The sequence below is a fragment of the Oreochromis niloticus genome, linkage group LG3 (genome assembly GCF_001858045.2).
Source record: "Oreochromis niloticus isolate F11D_XX linkage group LG3, O_niloticus_UMD_NMBU, whole genome shotgun sequence".
NCBI classification, from domain to species: Eukaryota; Metazoa; Chordata; class Actinopteri; order Cichliformes; family Cichlidae; genus Oreochromis; species Oreochromis niloticus.
Window position 1 is genome coordinate 73,856,056 of NC_031967.2, and position 15,229 is coordinate 73,871,284.

General features: G+C 40.3%; 1 protein-coding gene, 1 long non-coding RNA gene and 1 pseudogene across 3 annotated transcripts; 1 reads left to right on the forward strand and 2 right to left on the reverse strand.

Moving 5' to 3' along the window:
* Positions 1 to 5,752: 5,752 nt before the first annotated feature.
* Positions 5,753 to 6,608, reverse strand: LOC112846537 (uncharacterized; annotated as a pseudogene).
* A 907-nt stretch (positions 6,609 to 7,515) lies between these two features.
* On the reverse strand, positions 7,516 to 14,254 carry LOC102080687 (P2Y purinoceptor 14). Of its 2 annotated transcripts, XM_019356675.2 has the most exons (4): positions 13,381 to 14,254; positions 8,718 to 8,826; positions 8,363 to 8,622; positions 7,517 to 8,210 (listed from the first exon to the last, which is right to left on the reverse strand). In XM_019356675.2, the coding sequence occupies exons 2-4, from the start codon at positions 8,814 to 8,816 to the stop codon at positions 7,589 to 7,591; spliced, it is 981 nt and encodes a 326-aa protein (XP_019212220.1). In that variant the 5' UTR covers positions 8,817 to 8,826; positions 13,381 to 14,254; the 3' UTR covers positions 7,517 to 7,588. The 2 variants fall into 2 exon arrangements, with proteins under 2 accessions (XP_025761910.1, XP_019212220.1); XM_025906125.1 differs by lacking the exon at positions 13,381 to 14,254 and having other exon boundaries at positions 7,516 to 8,210; positions 8,718 to 8,837.
* LOC109201139 (uncharacterized) lies at positions 8,178 to 9,584 on the forward strand. The gene is made up of 3 exons (XR_002061145.1): positions 8,178 to 8,259; positions 8,373 to 8,659; positions 9,515 to 9,584. It is a non-coding gene; the product is annotated as an uncharacterized LOC109201139 (long non-coding RNA).
* Positions 14,255 to 15,229: the final 975 nt, after the last annotated feature.

Here is a 15,229-nt window from a genome sequence, read left to right on the forward strand (position 1 = left end):
CGATATGGCAGCCTCGCCTCTATCAGTCTGTCCCAGGGCATGCAATCCATTATTATTTAAACTAACTGTATATTTCTGTACATTTAAGTATTATTATTCATATTGCCACATTCATTGACCTTGTTTGTAGGTAATTTCATTGTTTAATCACATTAACATGTTTCTAATTTAATGTTTAAAAGCACTTGAAAAAGGCAAAATCTCATGTAAAATTAGGGCAACAAACTGTATTGTCATTACTGAAAATAACCGTATTTTTATGAGAAAGTTATTTTCTGTTATTTTCTGGTATAACTTTGGCGCCCCAGCTGCCGGAATATTACTGTTTTATAGGATTTTTTTTTTTTAACAGTGTGTGTCTTGTGTGCTGTTTGTTTTTATATGTGTCTTTCTTGCTGCTGTTACATTCAAATTCCCCCTTGTGGGACAATTAAAGGATTATTCTATTGTATTCTATTCTAGCAATGTACAGCTGCTCCTTCCTGCTTGTTCCCTTGTTGAATGTTCCGTTTCAGGACACCATCCTCACCAGGGACCAAAAAGTCTCACTGAGGAAAAAGTAAATAAAAGGTAAACAACAGATATTGAAAACTGCCACCATCGTGGTCACCTCTATTAACACATAGTGAGTGAGAAAGTTGACTGGAAAGGAAAAACTCAATGCATCATGGGAATCCCCGGCAGCCTATGTCTATTGCAGCATAACTAAGGGAGGATTCAGGGTCACCTGGTCCAGCCCTAACTATATGCTTTAGCAAATAGGAAAGTTTTAAGCCTAATCTTGAAAGTAGAGATAGTGTCTGTCTCCCGAATCCAAACTGGAAGCTGGTTCCACAGAAGAGGGGCCTGAAAACTGAAGGCTCTGCCTCTCTATTTAAATCCATTAATTTCCCATATTTTATTTCCGTAATTGTATCCCTATGCAGTTTTCAATGCATTAAAAAAATTATTTTATGACCAGTATATCTTTCTATTAATATTTTTAAGGTTGTTTCAAATGTCTGCACACGCATTGCAAACCCAACACTGTGGTCAACTAACACCATTTGAATCTATTAATACTTTCGCGGTCATTTCAAACACCTGCACATTTAACACAAACCACTCCTCTAAGTAAAAAGTTTATTCAGCTGTATGTCAGGCCATTATAATTATTTATATGAATAAATAAAAGTGAGTACATTTTTGTATTGTAATTTTAAAAATCCCAATGTAAATGTAAACTGTATTTGCATGGCACCTTTAACAATAAATTTCATAATTTACAACAACAACAACAACAATGATAGAACATCAGAACAAGAAGTTTGCTTAAAAGGAAGTTTGAAAATGTCCATTTTTGCTTTTATAAAAGAGATCCTTAAGTCCACACACCTCAGACTCAGAAGGGTGAGATCCAGAGTCTTGGGGGCACTGTGGCAAAATCTCTGTGCGAAAGATCCACGACAGACCTTAACACATTTTAATTCTTTTCAGCAAACATTTTTATTTACAGCTGCTGTTTCAGACAGACAACTGCAGTTTTTCCGCTCACAGCCAAGCACACACCAACAACAGCAGTGACAAGACCTAGTTCAGTCTATCTATGCCAGCAATGTGTGATTGTGGATGCCGCTCTGGTGCGTCTGCCATCCCCACAGTCGCACCGAAGACCGCGCTCCACCACACTTTGTCTTCTTGAGTTCTTAGCCTTGTATGATGCACCTCCAAGTGAACTCCAAGAGAAACAAAATGTGTCACAAACCAGGTTTTAATTGTATTAACACTTAGTTTTCTTCTCTTTAAAAAGATCGTTAGTAATAGCAGCTAGTATGAAATATTAAAAAAAGAAAATGCCTTATGGAGATGAGAAGAATTTGAACCAGAGGAGTAACAGACTGCTGAGCTGATTTGATCAAACACAAAAGTATCAGCTAGCCAGCTGTCACTTTTTAGTGTGAGGCGGAAAGCAGAAAGGTTAAAAGGTAACCCATGTGTGCAGTGGAATGATGCAGTTACTTTTGAGCTTTGTGGTTTATATTCATAAAAAGAGAGCACGGTGGTTAGCACTGTTGCCGCACAGCAAGAAGGTCCTGAGTTCAATTCCACCATCAGGCCGGGGTCTTTCTGCGTGGAGTTTGCATGTTCTCCCCGTGTTTGCATGGGTTCTCTCTGGGTACTCCGGCTTCCTCCCACAGTCCAAATTCAATTCAATTCAATTTAATTTTATTTATATAGCGCCAAATCACAACAAAAGTCGCCTCAAGGTGCTTTATATTGTACAGTAGATAGCACAATAATAAATACAGAGAAAAACCCAACAATCATATGACCCCCTATGAGCAAGCACTTTGGCAACAGTGGGAAGGAAAAACTCCCTTTTAACAGGAAGAAACCTCCGGCAGAACCAGGCTCAGGGAGGGCCGGCCATCTGCTGCGACCGGTTGGGGTGAAAGAAGGAAAACAGGATGAAAGACATGCTGTGGAAGAGAGACAGAGATTAATAACAGATATGATTCGATGCAGAGAGGTCTATTAGCACATAGTGAGTGAGAAAGGTGACTGGAAGGGAAAAACTCAATGCATCATGGGAATCCCCGGCAGCCTACGTCTATTGCAGCATAACTAAGGGAGGATTCAGGGTCACCTGGTCCAGCCCTAACTATATGCTTTAGCAAAAAGGAAAGTTTTAAGCCTAATCTTGAAAGTAGAGATAGTGTCTGTCTCCCGAATCCAAACTGGAAGTTGGTTCCACAGAAGAGGGGCCTGAAAACTGAAGGCTCTGCCTCCCATTCTACTTTTAAATACTCTAGGAACAACAAGTAGGCCTGCAGTGCAAGAGCGAAGTGCTCTAATAGGGTGATATGGTACTACAAGGTCATTAAGATAAGATGGGGCCTGATTATTTAAGACCTTGTATGTGAGGAGCAGGATTTTGAATTCAATTCTGGATTTAACAGGAAGCCAATGAAGGGAAGCCAAAACAGGAGAAATATGCTCTCTCTTTCTAGTCCCTGTCAGTACCCTTGCTGCAGCATTTTGGATCAGCTGAAGGCTTTTCAGCGAGTTTTTAGGACATCCTGATAATAATGAATTACAGTAGTCCAGCCTGGAAGTAATAAATGCATGAACTAGTTTTTCAGCATCACTCTGAGACAGGATATTTCTAATTTTAGAGATGTTGCGCAAATGGAAGAAAGCAGTCTTACATATTTGTTTAATATGTGCGTTGAAGGACATGTCCTGGTCAAAAATGACTCCAAGGTTTCTCACAGCATTACTGGAGGCCAAGGTAATGCCATCCAGAGTAAGAATCTGCTTAGATACCATATTTCTAAGATTTTCAGGGCCGAGTACAATAACCTCGGTTTTATCTGAATTAAGAAGCAGAAAGTTAGTGGCCATCCAGGTCTTTATGTCTTTAAGACATTCCTGCAGTTTACCTAAGTGGTCTGTGATACCTGGCTTCATGGATAGATAGAGCTGCGTGTCATCTGCATAGCAGTGAAAATTTATGCTATGTCTTCTAATGATGCTGCCTAGGGGAAGCATGTATAATGTAAATAGAATTGGTCCTAGTACTGAACCCTGTGGAACACCATAATTGACCATAGTGTCTGAAGAGGACTCTCCATTTACATGTACAAATTGGAGTCTATTAGATAGATATGATACAAACCACTGCAGTGCAGTACCTGTAATACCTACAGCATGTTCTAACCGCTCTAATAGGATATTATGCTCAACAGTATCGAATGCAGCACTGAGGTCTAGCAGGACAAGCACAGAGATGAGTCCACTGTCAGAGGCCATAAGAAGATCATTTGTAACCTTCACTAAAGCTGTTTCTGTGCTGTGCTGAGCTCTGAAACCTGACTGAAACTCTTCAAATAAGCCATTCCTCTGCAGATGATCTGTTAGCTGTTTGACAACTACTCTTTCAAGGATTTTTGATATGAAAGGAAGGTTGGAGATTGGCCTATAATTAGCTAAGACAGCTGGGTCTAGAGATGGCTTTTTAAGTAAAGGTTTAACTACAGCCACCTTGAAGGCCTGTGGTACATAGCCGATTATTAGAGATAGGTTGATCATATTTAAGATTGAAGCATTAATTAATGGCAGGACTTCTTTGAGCAGTTTTGTAGGAATGGGGTCTAAAAGACACGTTGATGGTTTGGAGGAATTAATTATTGAAGTTAACTCAGAAAGATCAATTGGAGAAAAAGAGTCTAACTTAACATTGATGGTACTAAAAGTAGCTGTAGATAATATTACATCTGTGGGATGATTATTGGTAATTTTTTCTCTAATGATAAAAATTTTATTTGTGAAGAAGTTCATGAAGTCATTACTAGTTAACGTTAAAGGGATTGTTGGCTCAGTAGAGCTCTGACTTTTTGTCAGCCTGGCTACAGTGCTGAAGAGAAACCTGGGGTTGTTCTTATTTTCTTCAATCAGTGACGAATAGTAAGATGTTCTGGCTTTGCGGAGGGCTTTCTTATAAAGCAGCAAACTATTTCTCCAGGCTAAATGATGATCCTCTAAATTTGTGACACGCCATTTCCTCTCCAGCTTACGAGTTATCTGCTTTAGGCTACGTGTTTGAGAATTATACCACGGAGTCAGGGACTTTGGATTTGAGGCCTTAGTTTTCACAGGAGCTACAGTATCCAGAGTCGTACGTAGTGAGGAGGTAAAATTATTAACAAGATAATCGACCTCTGTTGGAGTAGCGTTCAGATAGCTGCTCTGCTCTATGTTGGTACAGGGCATTGGAGATGATAACAGTGGGTGGATTATATTCTTAAACTTAGTTACAGCACTTTCAGAAAGACATCTACTTTGATAAAGTCTACTCTCCACTGCTGTGTAATCAATTATTGTAAATGTAAATGTTATCAGGAAATGATCAGACAGCAGAGGGTTTTCAGGAAACACTGTTAAATGTTCAGTTTCTATGCCATACGTTAAAACAAGATCTAGAGTGTGATTAAAGTGGTGGGTGGGTTCTTTTACATTTTGAGAGAAGCCAATTGAGTCTAATAACAGATTAAATGCCATGTTGAGGCTGTCATTTTTTAGCATCTACATGGATGTTAAAATCACCCACAATAATTATTTTATCTGAGCTGAGCACTAAATCAGATAAAAAGTCTGAGAAATCAGAGAGAAACTCTGTGTAAGGCCCAGGTGGACGATAGATGATAACAAGTAAGACTGGTTTCTGAGTTTTACAGCTGGGGTGGACGAGGCTAAGCATCAGGCTTTCAAATGAATTAAAAGTCTGTCTTGGTCTTTCGTTAATTAATAGGCTGGTGTGAAAAATTGCTGCCACACCGCCCCCTCGGCCTGTGCTTCGAGATTTCTGGTAGTTAGAATGACTCGGGGGTGTTGATTCATTTAAACTAACATACTCATCCTGCTGCAACCAGGTTTCTGTAAGGCAGAGTAAATCGATTTGTTGAACAATTATTAAGTCATGTACTAACAGAGACTTGGAGGAGAGAGACCTAATATTTAATAATCCACATTTCACTGTTTTACTCTTTGGTTCAGATGTGGATACTGTATTGTTCTTTCTTTGTGATTTTTTATGTTTAAGTTGTTTATTGCTGGTTTTTGGTTTGTTTTTTGTCTTTTTGGGAGCTGACACAGTCTCAATGGAGATGGGTTTTTGGGGGGGTAGCAGGAGGAGAGAAGCTGCAGAGAGGCGTGTAAGACTGCAACTCTGCTTCCTGGTCCCAACTCTGGATAGTCATATTTTGGGGGGTTTAATAAATTTGTCCATATTTCTAGAAATGAGAGCTGCTCCATCCAAAGTGGGATGGATGCCGTCTCTCCTAACAAGACCAGGTTTCCTCCAGAAGGTTTGCCAATTATCTATGAAGCCCACATCGTTTCTGGGACACCACTCAAGACAGCCAGCAATTTAAGGAGAACATGCGGCTAAGCATGTCACTCCTGGTCTGATTGGGGAGGGGACCAGAGAAAACTACAGAGTCCGACATTGTTTTGGCAAAGTTACACACCGATTCAATATTGATTTTAGTGACCTCCGATTGGCGTAACCGGGTGTCATTACTGCCGACGTGAATTATGATCTTACTGTATTTACGTTTACCCTTAGCCAGCAGTTTTAAATTTCCTTCAATGTCGCCTGCTCTGGCCCCTGGAAGACAATTGACTATGGTTGCCGGTGTCTCTAGCTTCACATGTCTGAGAACAGAATCACCAATTACCAGAGTTTGACCCCCGGCGGGTGTGTCGCCGAGTGGGGAAAAACGGTTAGACACATGAACAGGTTGGTGGTGTACCTGGGGCTTCAGTTTAAGACTATGCTTCCTCCTCACCGTCACCCAGCCGCCCTCTTTCCCCAGCTGCTTGGGGTCTGCCGGGGAACAGCTAGCGGGGCCTACGCTATCTTCGGCTGCACCAGCTACAGGGGCCTGGCTAGCTACGGGTGAATGAAGGGTGCGAAGCCGAGTCTCCAATTCAGTAATCCTGGCCTCCAGAGCTGCAAATATGCTACATTTGTTACAGGTATCATTACTGCTAAAGGAGGCCGAGGAGTAACTAAACATCTGACACAATGAGCAGGAAAGTGCAGGAGGGACAGGTGAAGTAGCCATGGTGCTAACGAGTCGGCTACGAGCTAAGCTAAGCTAGCGAAACAGTAAAGAGACAGTGAGTGAATACTTTGGCTATAAATTAGGTAGTGAGTACACAGAAAGGGTGATTCAGATGAAGCACGTTAAGATTATACTATGAAAAAGGGATGTATCAAAAGATTTAAATTAAATTGCTAAGCAGAAAAGCTACTCAGAAACACCACTGTGTTTGAGCAGGAACAGGAAGTGATACTCTACCACAGAGCGAGCGAACACCAAGTGACAGCGCCACCAAGAGTCAGGATTACACAAAGACATGCAGCTTGTGGGAATAAGTTATCCAAATTGCCCATAGGAGTGAATGTGAGTGCGAATGGTTGTCTGTCCCTGTGTGTTGGCCCTGCGACAGACTGGCGACCTGTCCAGGGTGTACCCCGCCTCTCGCCCTATGGCAGCTGGGATAGGCTCCAGCGCCCCCACGACCCTGAAAAGGATAAGCGGAAGCGAATGGATGGATGGATGGATGGAGAGCAGCTTTGGTTTCAGTTGCTCAGATGATGAAAATCAAAACAACCAGAATCCTTTAATACCTGTTCTAACCTCGGGCACTTATAATGCATAAAATGTTGACACAGGCTTTTCTGAAGCAAGGTGAATGAGTCTGGAGCAGCTCACAGACTGAGGAAACTGAAAGCGTAAAGCACCAGTTTAACATGTGAACACATCAACTCTCATTTTATCCTTATTTATACATTTCTTATTTCTTATTAACAAAACTGAGAAATAAGATGTCAGTAAAAGCAAAAAACGGTTGTGAATGCTGGATTTTGTTTTATCAGGAAAAGAAATGAAGATATTAGCTATATTTAATTTTTTTGTTATCAAAAATAAATTACTGCTAAAAAGTGACGCAGTCATCCAGACATGTGTAAATATTAAAACAGTATTTTAGACAAAATAAAACTCACATTTCATACATTTAATAAAGTGCGTTGTTTTCCTCACAGCTCACCAATTTGACCTGTTGCTTGTTCGTTTGTTGAATGTTGGCTCTCCTGGACGCCTTTCTCACTTGAGCCCGAAAGAGTCTTACTGAGGAAAAAGTAAACAAGAGGGTCCAGACAGACGTTGAAAACTGACACCATGGTGGCAGCCTCCTTCAGGTAGAACAACACTGGACCCACAGAACAGCTGTTCAAAAGAAAAGTGGCGGGAAGTCGAACCAGGTGATAGGGGACAAAACAAACACAGAAGATGCTGACCAGCACCAACATGTTCCTGCGAGACTTCACCAGCTTCTCAGAGGAGGCCAGCTGTGTCTGCTGTGCCTGCAACACCCTGCGGGAGGTGCTGTAGTAGAAGAAGACCATGGCTATGAAGACCACGAGAAAGATGATGGTGCAGCTGATGTGAATTATTTTGAAGACCAGGCTGACTGATGCACTAAAGAGGGAACCACAGTGGCTCAGGGTAGAACTCCGAGGTTCTTGGGTGATGAAAAACAGGATGGTGTAGGTGATGGCAGGAACTAGGAGAAAAATCCAGGTGACCATGGAGATGATGTTTGCTGCTTGTACTGTCTGCAGCATGTGCATTTGTGAAGTATGAACAATTTTCAGATACCTAGAGAGAAGAGACAGGAGGCAGGCAACTTCATTAAGCTGTTACAGAGGTGCCAGATCTGAATTACTAAGTTCAAAGGAGATTTCTACACTTTGATCTGAAGCACAGAGTTCCTAACTAACCCTTTATTCTGGTTTTAATGGGTTCCTTACCTGTCAGCAGCAATGGACCCCATAAATATGATGCTGGCGTACATGTTGAGGAAGAAAGCAGAAGCCCCAAAGCTGCAGTAGAGCAGCTGAATAATGAGAGAGCTGCTAGCATAGTGGCTGATGCGCAGTGGCAGAGAGAGGCAAAGCAGGAAGTCAGCAGCTGTCAGGTTCTTCAGGTAGACCATCAAGCTGCTCGATGCCTGCTGCTGAGCTCCACAAAAGTAAAACTTCATGATGAAGCCATTGAGGGGTAAACCCACCTGAAGCGACACAGAGGATGAGGACGACAGGACTTTGGTAGATGCACAGAGAACCTCATTTCCATCAGAGCACAATCTGACGATTTAAAACTCACCAGAAAGACCAGACTGTAGACCAGCATAAAGAAAGCGTTGACTGATGTGTTGACATAATCACAGGTCTGGCCATCTGTCACATTTAGTGGTTCATTCATGTTTCTGGAGCTGAAAAATAAATCCCCTTCATTAAGATCTCTCTTTGATAGGATACACCTTCATATTATTTTAGGTAAATCAAAAGTCAAACTAATTTTAAATATAATGTTGAGATCCCCTAAATCTCTCTGAGATTTTGATAAATGTCATCTTCTGGTCAATTAAATTCAGTTAGGCCTGAATGTTTCTGCTACTTACTGCTAAAGAGACGGGCAATGAAAGTGGACACTATATCTTCTGAATATTTCTGAACATCAAACTCACTGTTTCAGCACAAAAGTGATCCCTGTAAACTGATTTTTAGTTTTAGTTTCCTTATTTTGCTCTGAGTAATTGATTCTGTCACTAGTTAGCTAACATAAACTAATGTAAGTCTATTAGCTGCAACCAACCAACCACATGACGTCATGTTCTGTACTAACAGAAGATGGCGCTAAACATGTTTTTAAAGTAAACATAAACTTTATGTCAGTTTTTAAAGAGCAGGGCTCAGTGGATTAAATTACACTTTAAATGTGTAGCCGTTCATGTCTCTTATAAGAACAGCACAGTACTTAATATTTCGGTGTTTTCTCAGATCCTGCATGCCATGAGGATCAAATTTGTTGATATGAATCTCATCAGGAGCTCCTCCTTAGTTTTCAGAAACTCGTTTTATATTCAACTGGTGTTGTTCTGTCACTCTCTTGTCTTCCAGGTGTAGAGCCTCGAGCCTCCACCTGCTTGACCTTTCAAAATTGACTGGTACATGCGTATTGGCTGATCTGGACACACACTGTAAAATGTAATATTGTGTTTAATTAAAAATATTAAATAGGCTGAACTCAATTTTTATCAATTTGTTATTAGAACTCAATTTAAATAAGTTACCAGTGCTTTTTATGCAAAAACGCTGATAAACTCCATTTATTTGATTTGTCTTAACTTAGAAAAACTAAGTAAGCTGGAAGTTTTGCTTCTCAGTGCGGAAGGATGAAAGATGTGTTTTGAAAATGCCACGTGACTACCGTCCTCCTCCCTCTCGGATCAGTCCGCATGTTCACGGTGCATTTTTTATGGAATATGTTGAGCAAACCTGGAGAAGCGTCAGCTCAAGATATTATTGTTGTCATTGCTGTGGATCTTTACCTGATACACTGACTTGGTGAGTAAATGTTTACTCTTATTCAAACTGATTTTGTGGCTTCTCTTAGTTTAGCACCAGGTTTAAAATCTTGCTAGCTAGTTAGTGTTAGCCTAGCGTTGCTGCTGCCGCTGGGCTCGTCTTACTTAAAAATTAACACCACAGCCTTAAAAACCTTACATAAAACTATGTGGTGAAATTTTCTGTTGATTGTTTGCAATAAAAAGTGAGATAAGAGCCCAGACAAAATTCCTCGGGAGGTGCAGCCCTCAGGGGTGGGGTAGGTGTGTGGTGTGGGGGGTGGATAACAGAGCTCTCCGAAAACGTGGAAGCACTTTTGCAAATATGTGATATTTTGATAAATTAAGTAGATATTTGAGCATTACATAGCTACATTGTCGCCTGAAAATATCTTAAAAGGTTATTTTGTGACCCAGAAAGGGTAGTCTGGGGAAAAGGAGGATCGCATTTGTCGGCTGCGGTTGTCGGAGCCTGTGCGTACTTGTAAGCGCGGCAATGGCGGAGGAGCGCCGCTGAAAAACTTATTACTTTTTCTGGGTCACAAAATAAACTTTTAAGATATTTTCAGGCGAGAATGTAGCTGTGTAAATTTCAAATATCTGCTCGATTTATCAAGACATCACATATTTGCAAAAATGCTCCGACGTTTTCGGAGACGTCTATTTTTTTTCATGCTTTGTGGCAGCTTTAGAACATCTGTGGCATCTATTAATGTCAAATCTAGCCTTTATTTAACAACATAAGCAAACTCTATGTTACAATGATTGCACAGCCATTAAGGATCAAATCAGTTTCTGAAAAATGTTCTGTTTTTTCTCCCTCTGCTTGCTTCTTACTGTCTTTGAGGCTCGGGACCAGCACTCCTGCTGTTGGACAGAAAGACATCAGTAAGTATTTTGGTTTTCCAATATATTAGCAACTGTCAGTGACATTTATATTAATCAGGCTGAACTTTAATCATACTTTAGATCAGCCTGTTTTACTTGTTGTTTTATTTGTGCTTTGGTTTGGGGAAGTTGTTTCTTTACTGATCTTTTCCTGTCTTCTGTTGTTAGACTTGAGATATGACTGCACTATGCTGTTGCTGGTGACCACAGTTAATTCTACAAGACATGCTGTGTAAGTAAACAAACAACAACAGTTTGGTCTGCATTTCTTGAAAGATCACATCCCCCAAACTTAGTTTAGAGGGTCTACACTGTATATAGTGAAGTCTGCAAGTTTTCTAACAGCAAAATCTGTTTTGTGCCCAAAATCATTTTGCACATCATTAGAATGAAAGTTATTGGTAAATGGCCTGTATTTATATAGCGCTTTTCTGGTCCCTAAGGACCCCAAAGCGCTTTACATATCCAGTCATTCACCCATTCATACACACATTCACACACTGGTGATGGCAAGCTACGTTGTAGCCACAGCCACCCTGGGGCGCACTGACAGAGGGGAGGCCATGTTTGCATAGCCCTTTTTTAAAATGATGCTTTCATGACATTATTGTGTGTTGGGTGGTGGTCAGGGTTATCCAGACTGACAATTTGGGACATTAAATGTCACCTCTCCGGTGGGGAGGGAGCCTGAGATTGTCTAAATTGGAGTCTGTTTTATACCAAATGCAGAAAAAAATGTTTTAAGAAAGCAATTAAGTTCATGTTCCAAAAAATATGATTGTTTGCTTGCAGGACAACAGGAGAGATGAGTCCTCCGTCACAGATGGTGTGGTCAGTGAAGATGGTCGCCTGCAGGTTCAAGCTCATTGCATCTCCAACCCACATCCACTGCCACTGTACTTAAGGGAAGTTAAAGACTTTCTTCTGCACTTACATTTGGATCACCTCGATCCATGACAGTCATTCAGGCAGTAATGCCTGGACTGGAAACAAGCATCCTTAAAATAATACAACATTCCAGCTCATGTGTTGGAATGGAAAACAAATGTGTTGTTTAAATTAGAGACTGCACTTGTGACAGAACAACAAATATTTTATTTTGATTATATAAGTAATGTAAGTACAAAACAAACTTGTGGTAGGCCTAAACTTATTTTCAGAATAATTACATCTGAGACTTTGTTTCATTGTAAGATTATAACAGTGATGGCAATATAATTGTTTGTTGTTCAGCAGAACAGTGTCCAGTATGTTGGCTGTTATACTTTGTTGTGTTTGAAAATAAAAGTTGGGCTGATTTTAACATCATTACAAAAATTGTTGTTAATTATTTTTAAAAATATTCATGGTACCACAAATTGTTTTTTCATTTAGTTGAACTTAACATGTTTGTCAGTAGGTAAACAATTAGTATTGTACAGTCAGAAATATCAAGTTATTGTTAATACTGCAGACTTGCAGTATTAAGTAGTAAAAATTATGGAAACTCGTTGCCTCAAAAAAACTAAGTAAAGCTTACTTAAGATGACTGTTAGGACAACTTATACATTAGTTGTCCTAACAGTCATCTTAAGTAAGCTTTACTTAGTTTTTTTGAGGCAACGAGTTTCCATAATTTTTTTGAGTTCTGGGAACTAACAAGGCTGTACAGTGTACTCAAAATGAGTAAGTTGCCCTAACTTGGTCATCTTACATAAACTTGATCCAATTTTTTTGAGTTCTGGGAACAAATGAGCTTGTACAGAGTACTCAAAGTAAATAAGTTGTCCTAACTTAGTCATTTTTAGCTAAGCTTTACTCAATTTTTTTGAGGCAACGAGTTTCCATAATTTTTTTGAGTTCTGGGAACTAATTAGATTTTACAGTGCAGGCGACCAATCACTCACCAGGGATTATTACAAAGGGGGCAGCTCCTGGTTTTCTAATTTGGCTCAGCCGCCTGGTCCTCCTCCCCCACCTCTGTTTTTTCTTGATCATTGTTGAAACATGTGATAAATAAGCACTGCATGTCTTTTACACCTGCCCCCCCCCAGTTTATTTTGCAGTGTGGCTGTAACACCAGCATTAAAGTGGTTCAACTGTTAAACCGTTTTCTGCAACTTTGCTCAGCACAGATGAGCAAAGGTTTGAGGTTGACTGCTCACATAACCAAGTATTTTTTGGAGGAAATGCTTTTGTGCAGCAGAAGAATGACTGAATATTGGATTACTGAATACACAGCACTGAATATAATGATGTGCTAATGACGGACTGTTCATTATAAACCACATATATAAGTGTAAGGATGAATATTACATCATGTGGCACCAAGACCCACCTAAGCTTTAGTCAGTGAGAAATTTGTAATGGTGTCATTTCATATGTGTCATTAGACATCCTGATAGAGCCAGCTGTGGTGCTGAGGCAGCTGTGTGGAGTTTAATTTAAGTGTTTCTGGTCCCCAGGTCAGGAAATGTTAAGTCATCTTTAAAGTCAAGGATAAATTCAGTATAAGTACAAAAGATTGAGGGATGATTAACCAGCAGGACTCACCTGTGTTTCTGGAGATTTCAGTGAGCAGGGAAAGCTGCTTCAGTTGTTTTGTGCTCTTGGTGTAACAGTGCTGCTGTAGATCAGGAAACGCACAATGAACACACCGCTAACCAGCGCTCTGACTTATTTCCTGTTACGCATGTCACGTGTCTTTTTTATTTTATTTCCCAGTTTAGGTTATTTGGTACTTGTTGGTGTTTTTTCTTTTACCATGACAATGTTTCAACTTATGCCGACTTGTTATGCCTGCAATTGTCATCTACGTTTGGGTCCTCATTCAGCTCCACATGATTTGCAGCCTGTAGATTCAGACAGCAGACTCCGACCAGAGTGGACCCAGCAGATTCTGTTTTTTAAATTTTGAGGAGTTTCAGAATCAGCTGTGTGGGCGGTGGATGTTTCCTTTTTCTGAGGGGTAGAAGGAATTCAGGCAAAGGATCTGCAGTTTTCCCCAGTATGCTGACTTGACCTGACTAAAGGACTATGATCGAAGCCTCATCATGGATCATGGTCATATCATAGAGTTACTTTTCGGATGAGGCCCAGCAGTCTCTTCTCGGAGATGGACAGCCTGAGCGGTGACAGGAAGCAGACAGCAGGTGGCAGCACATCACCACAAGTGGTTTTGATATCACTGTCAGATTTTAATATCAAAACAAAGGCTTACAAATAAAAGCCTTCTTCTAATCCTGACATTTGCTGCTTCATCTTGAAAGAAATACAGCACCTTATCAGGTCAGAAGTCTCAGGTTTAAACAAAACAAATCACCTGGCAACTTTTAATATGTATTGATAAAAGTACTGAAATAAAGATGCAAACAAGAAGAAAAGCAAGCACTCAACCAAAACTAGGACTTCTTTTCTGAAAAGAGCAAACAGATCTGGAAACAGTTTACATTAGTGGGTGGAGGCATCATCCTGTAAACATGTAACTTCCTTCCTAATAGGTGTACAATAAATAATAAATGTATGAAACAAAATGTGAAAAAAGAAGTTTCAGTGATTTGTAAAACATTTAAACCAACACACAACTGAACACAGCACAAAGAGAACAAATTCAGTATTTTTTTTATTTGAAAAGTACATTTCTAAACGGTAACACGATGATATGGTTTCATATATGCACTAATATTTTTTACTCATTTAAAATAATATTTTACTAATTTATTACAGGAAAAACCACATCCGCTCTTGCACGATGTCAGAGTGCAAAGAATAAAACGCAGCACTTCCTCTCTTAATTTCACATTAAAAGTATTGTAGTCACCTCATTTCAAATAACCTTTTAATTTGAAAGAGACCCAGCAGGAAGTGTTTAGTGTGGAAACTGAAATCAAAGAAGAGAGTCAGCAAAGTCTGTGGCTGTGTCACTAATAACACGTCACTGAGCTGGACTTGTGACGGCTTAGCTTTTCTTTATTTTACTGAAGGCCACTCAAGCGCAGTTCATGCAGTCCAATCCAGTCATGCTAGAGGTCTGTGTTGGGTTTTCTCTGTGCTCCCATAGCCGGCGCTGCTCTGTAAACGCGGAAAGATGAGCAGACGTTTCAGAGGTTTTCAGGATGTAAACCCGAGGAACAGGTGGGTGTTTGAGTGTCGGGCAATCCGGCTGACCCACAGTCACAGACTTTTGTTTTCAAAAGTAACATATATACGTCTCTTGTTTTGTTTTGTGATAATTTCATATGTCAGCCATTAATTAGGTATGTAGGAGCTGAATCTCCAGCCCTGCTGCGAATCCATGCAGGCAGGGGCGGGGCTTTATGTTGATGGAGGCACCATGCAGCCAATCACATGCAAGAGTGGGACGTGGGGAAAAAAGTGAAGAAACGAGTGGAAACATAAAATG

Bases quoted from the DNA above. Each gene is read 5' to 3' on its own strand.
- LOC102080687 (XM_025906125.1), bottom strand. From the start codon at position 8,816: ATGAATGAACCACTAAATGTGACAGATGGCCAGACCTGTGATTATGTC. The intron at 8,623-8,717 runs GTGAGTTTTAAA...GTGTCGCTTCAG, and splicing joins TCTACAGTCTGGTCTTTCTG to GTGGGTTTACCCCTCAATGG. The intron at 8,211-8,362 runs GTAAGGAACCCA...TCTTCTCTCTAG, and splicing joins GGGTCCATTGCTGCTGACAG to GTATCTGAAAATTGTTCATA.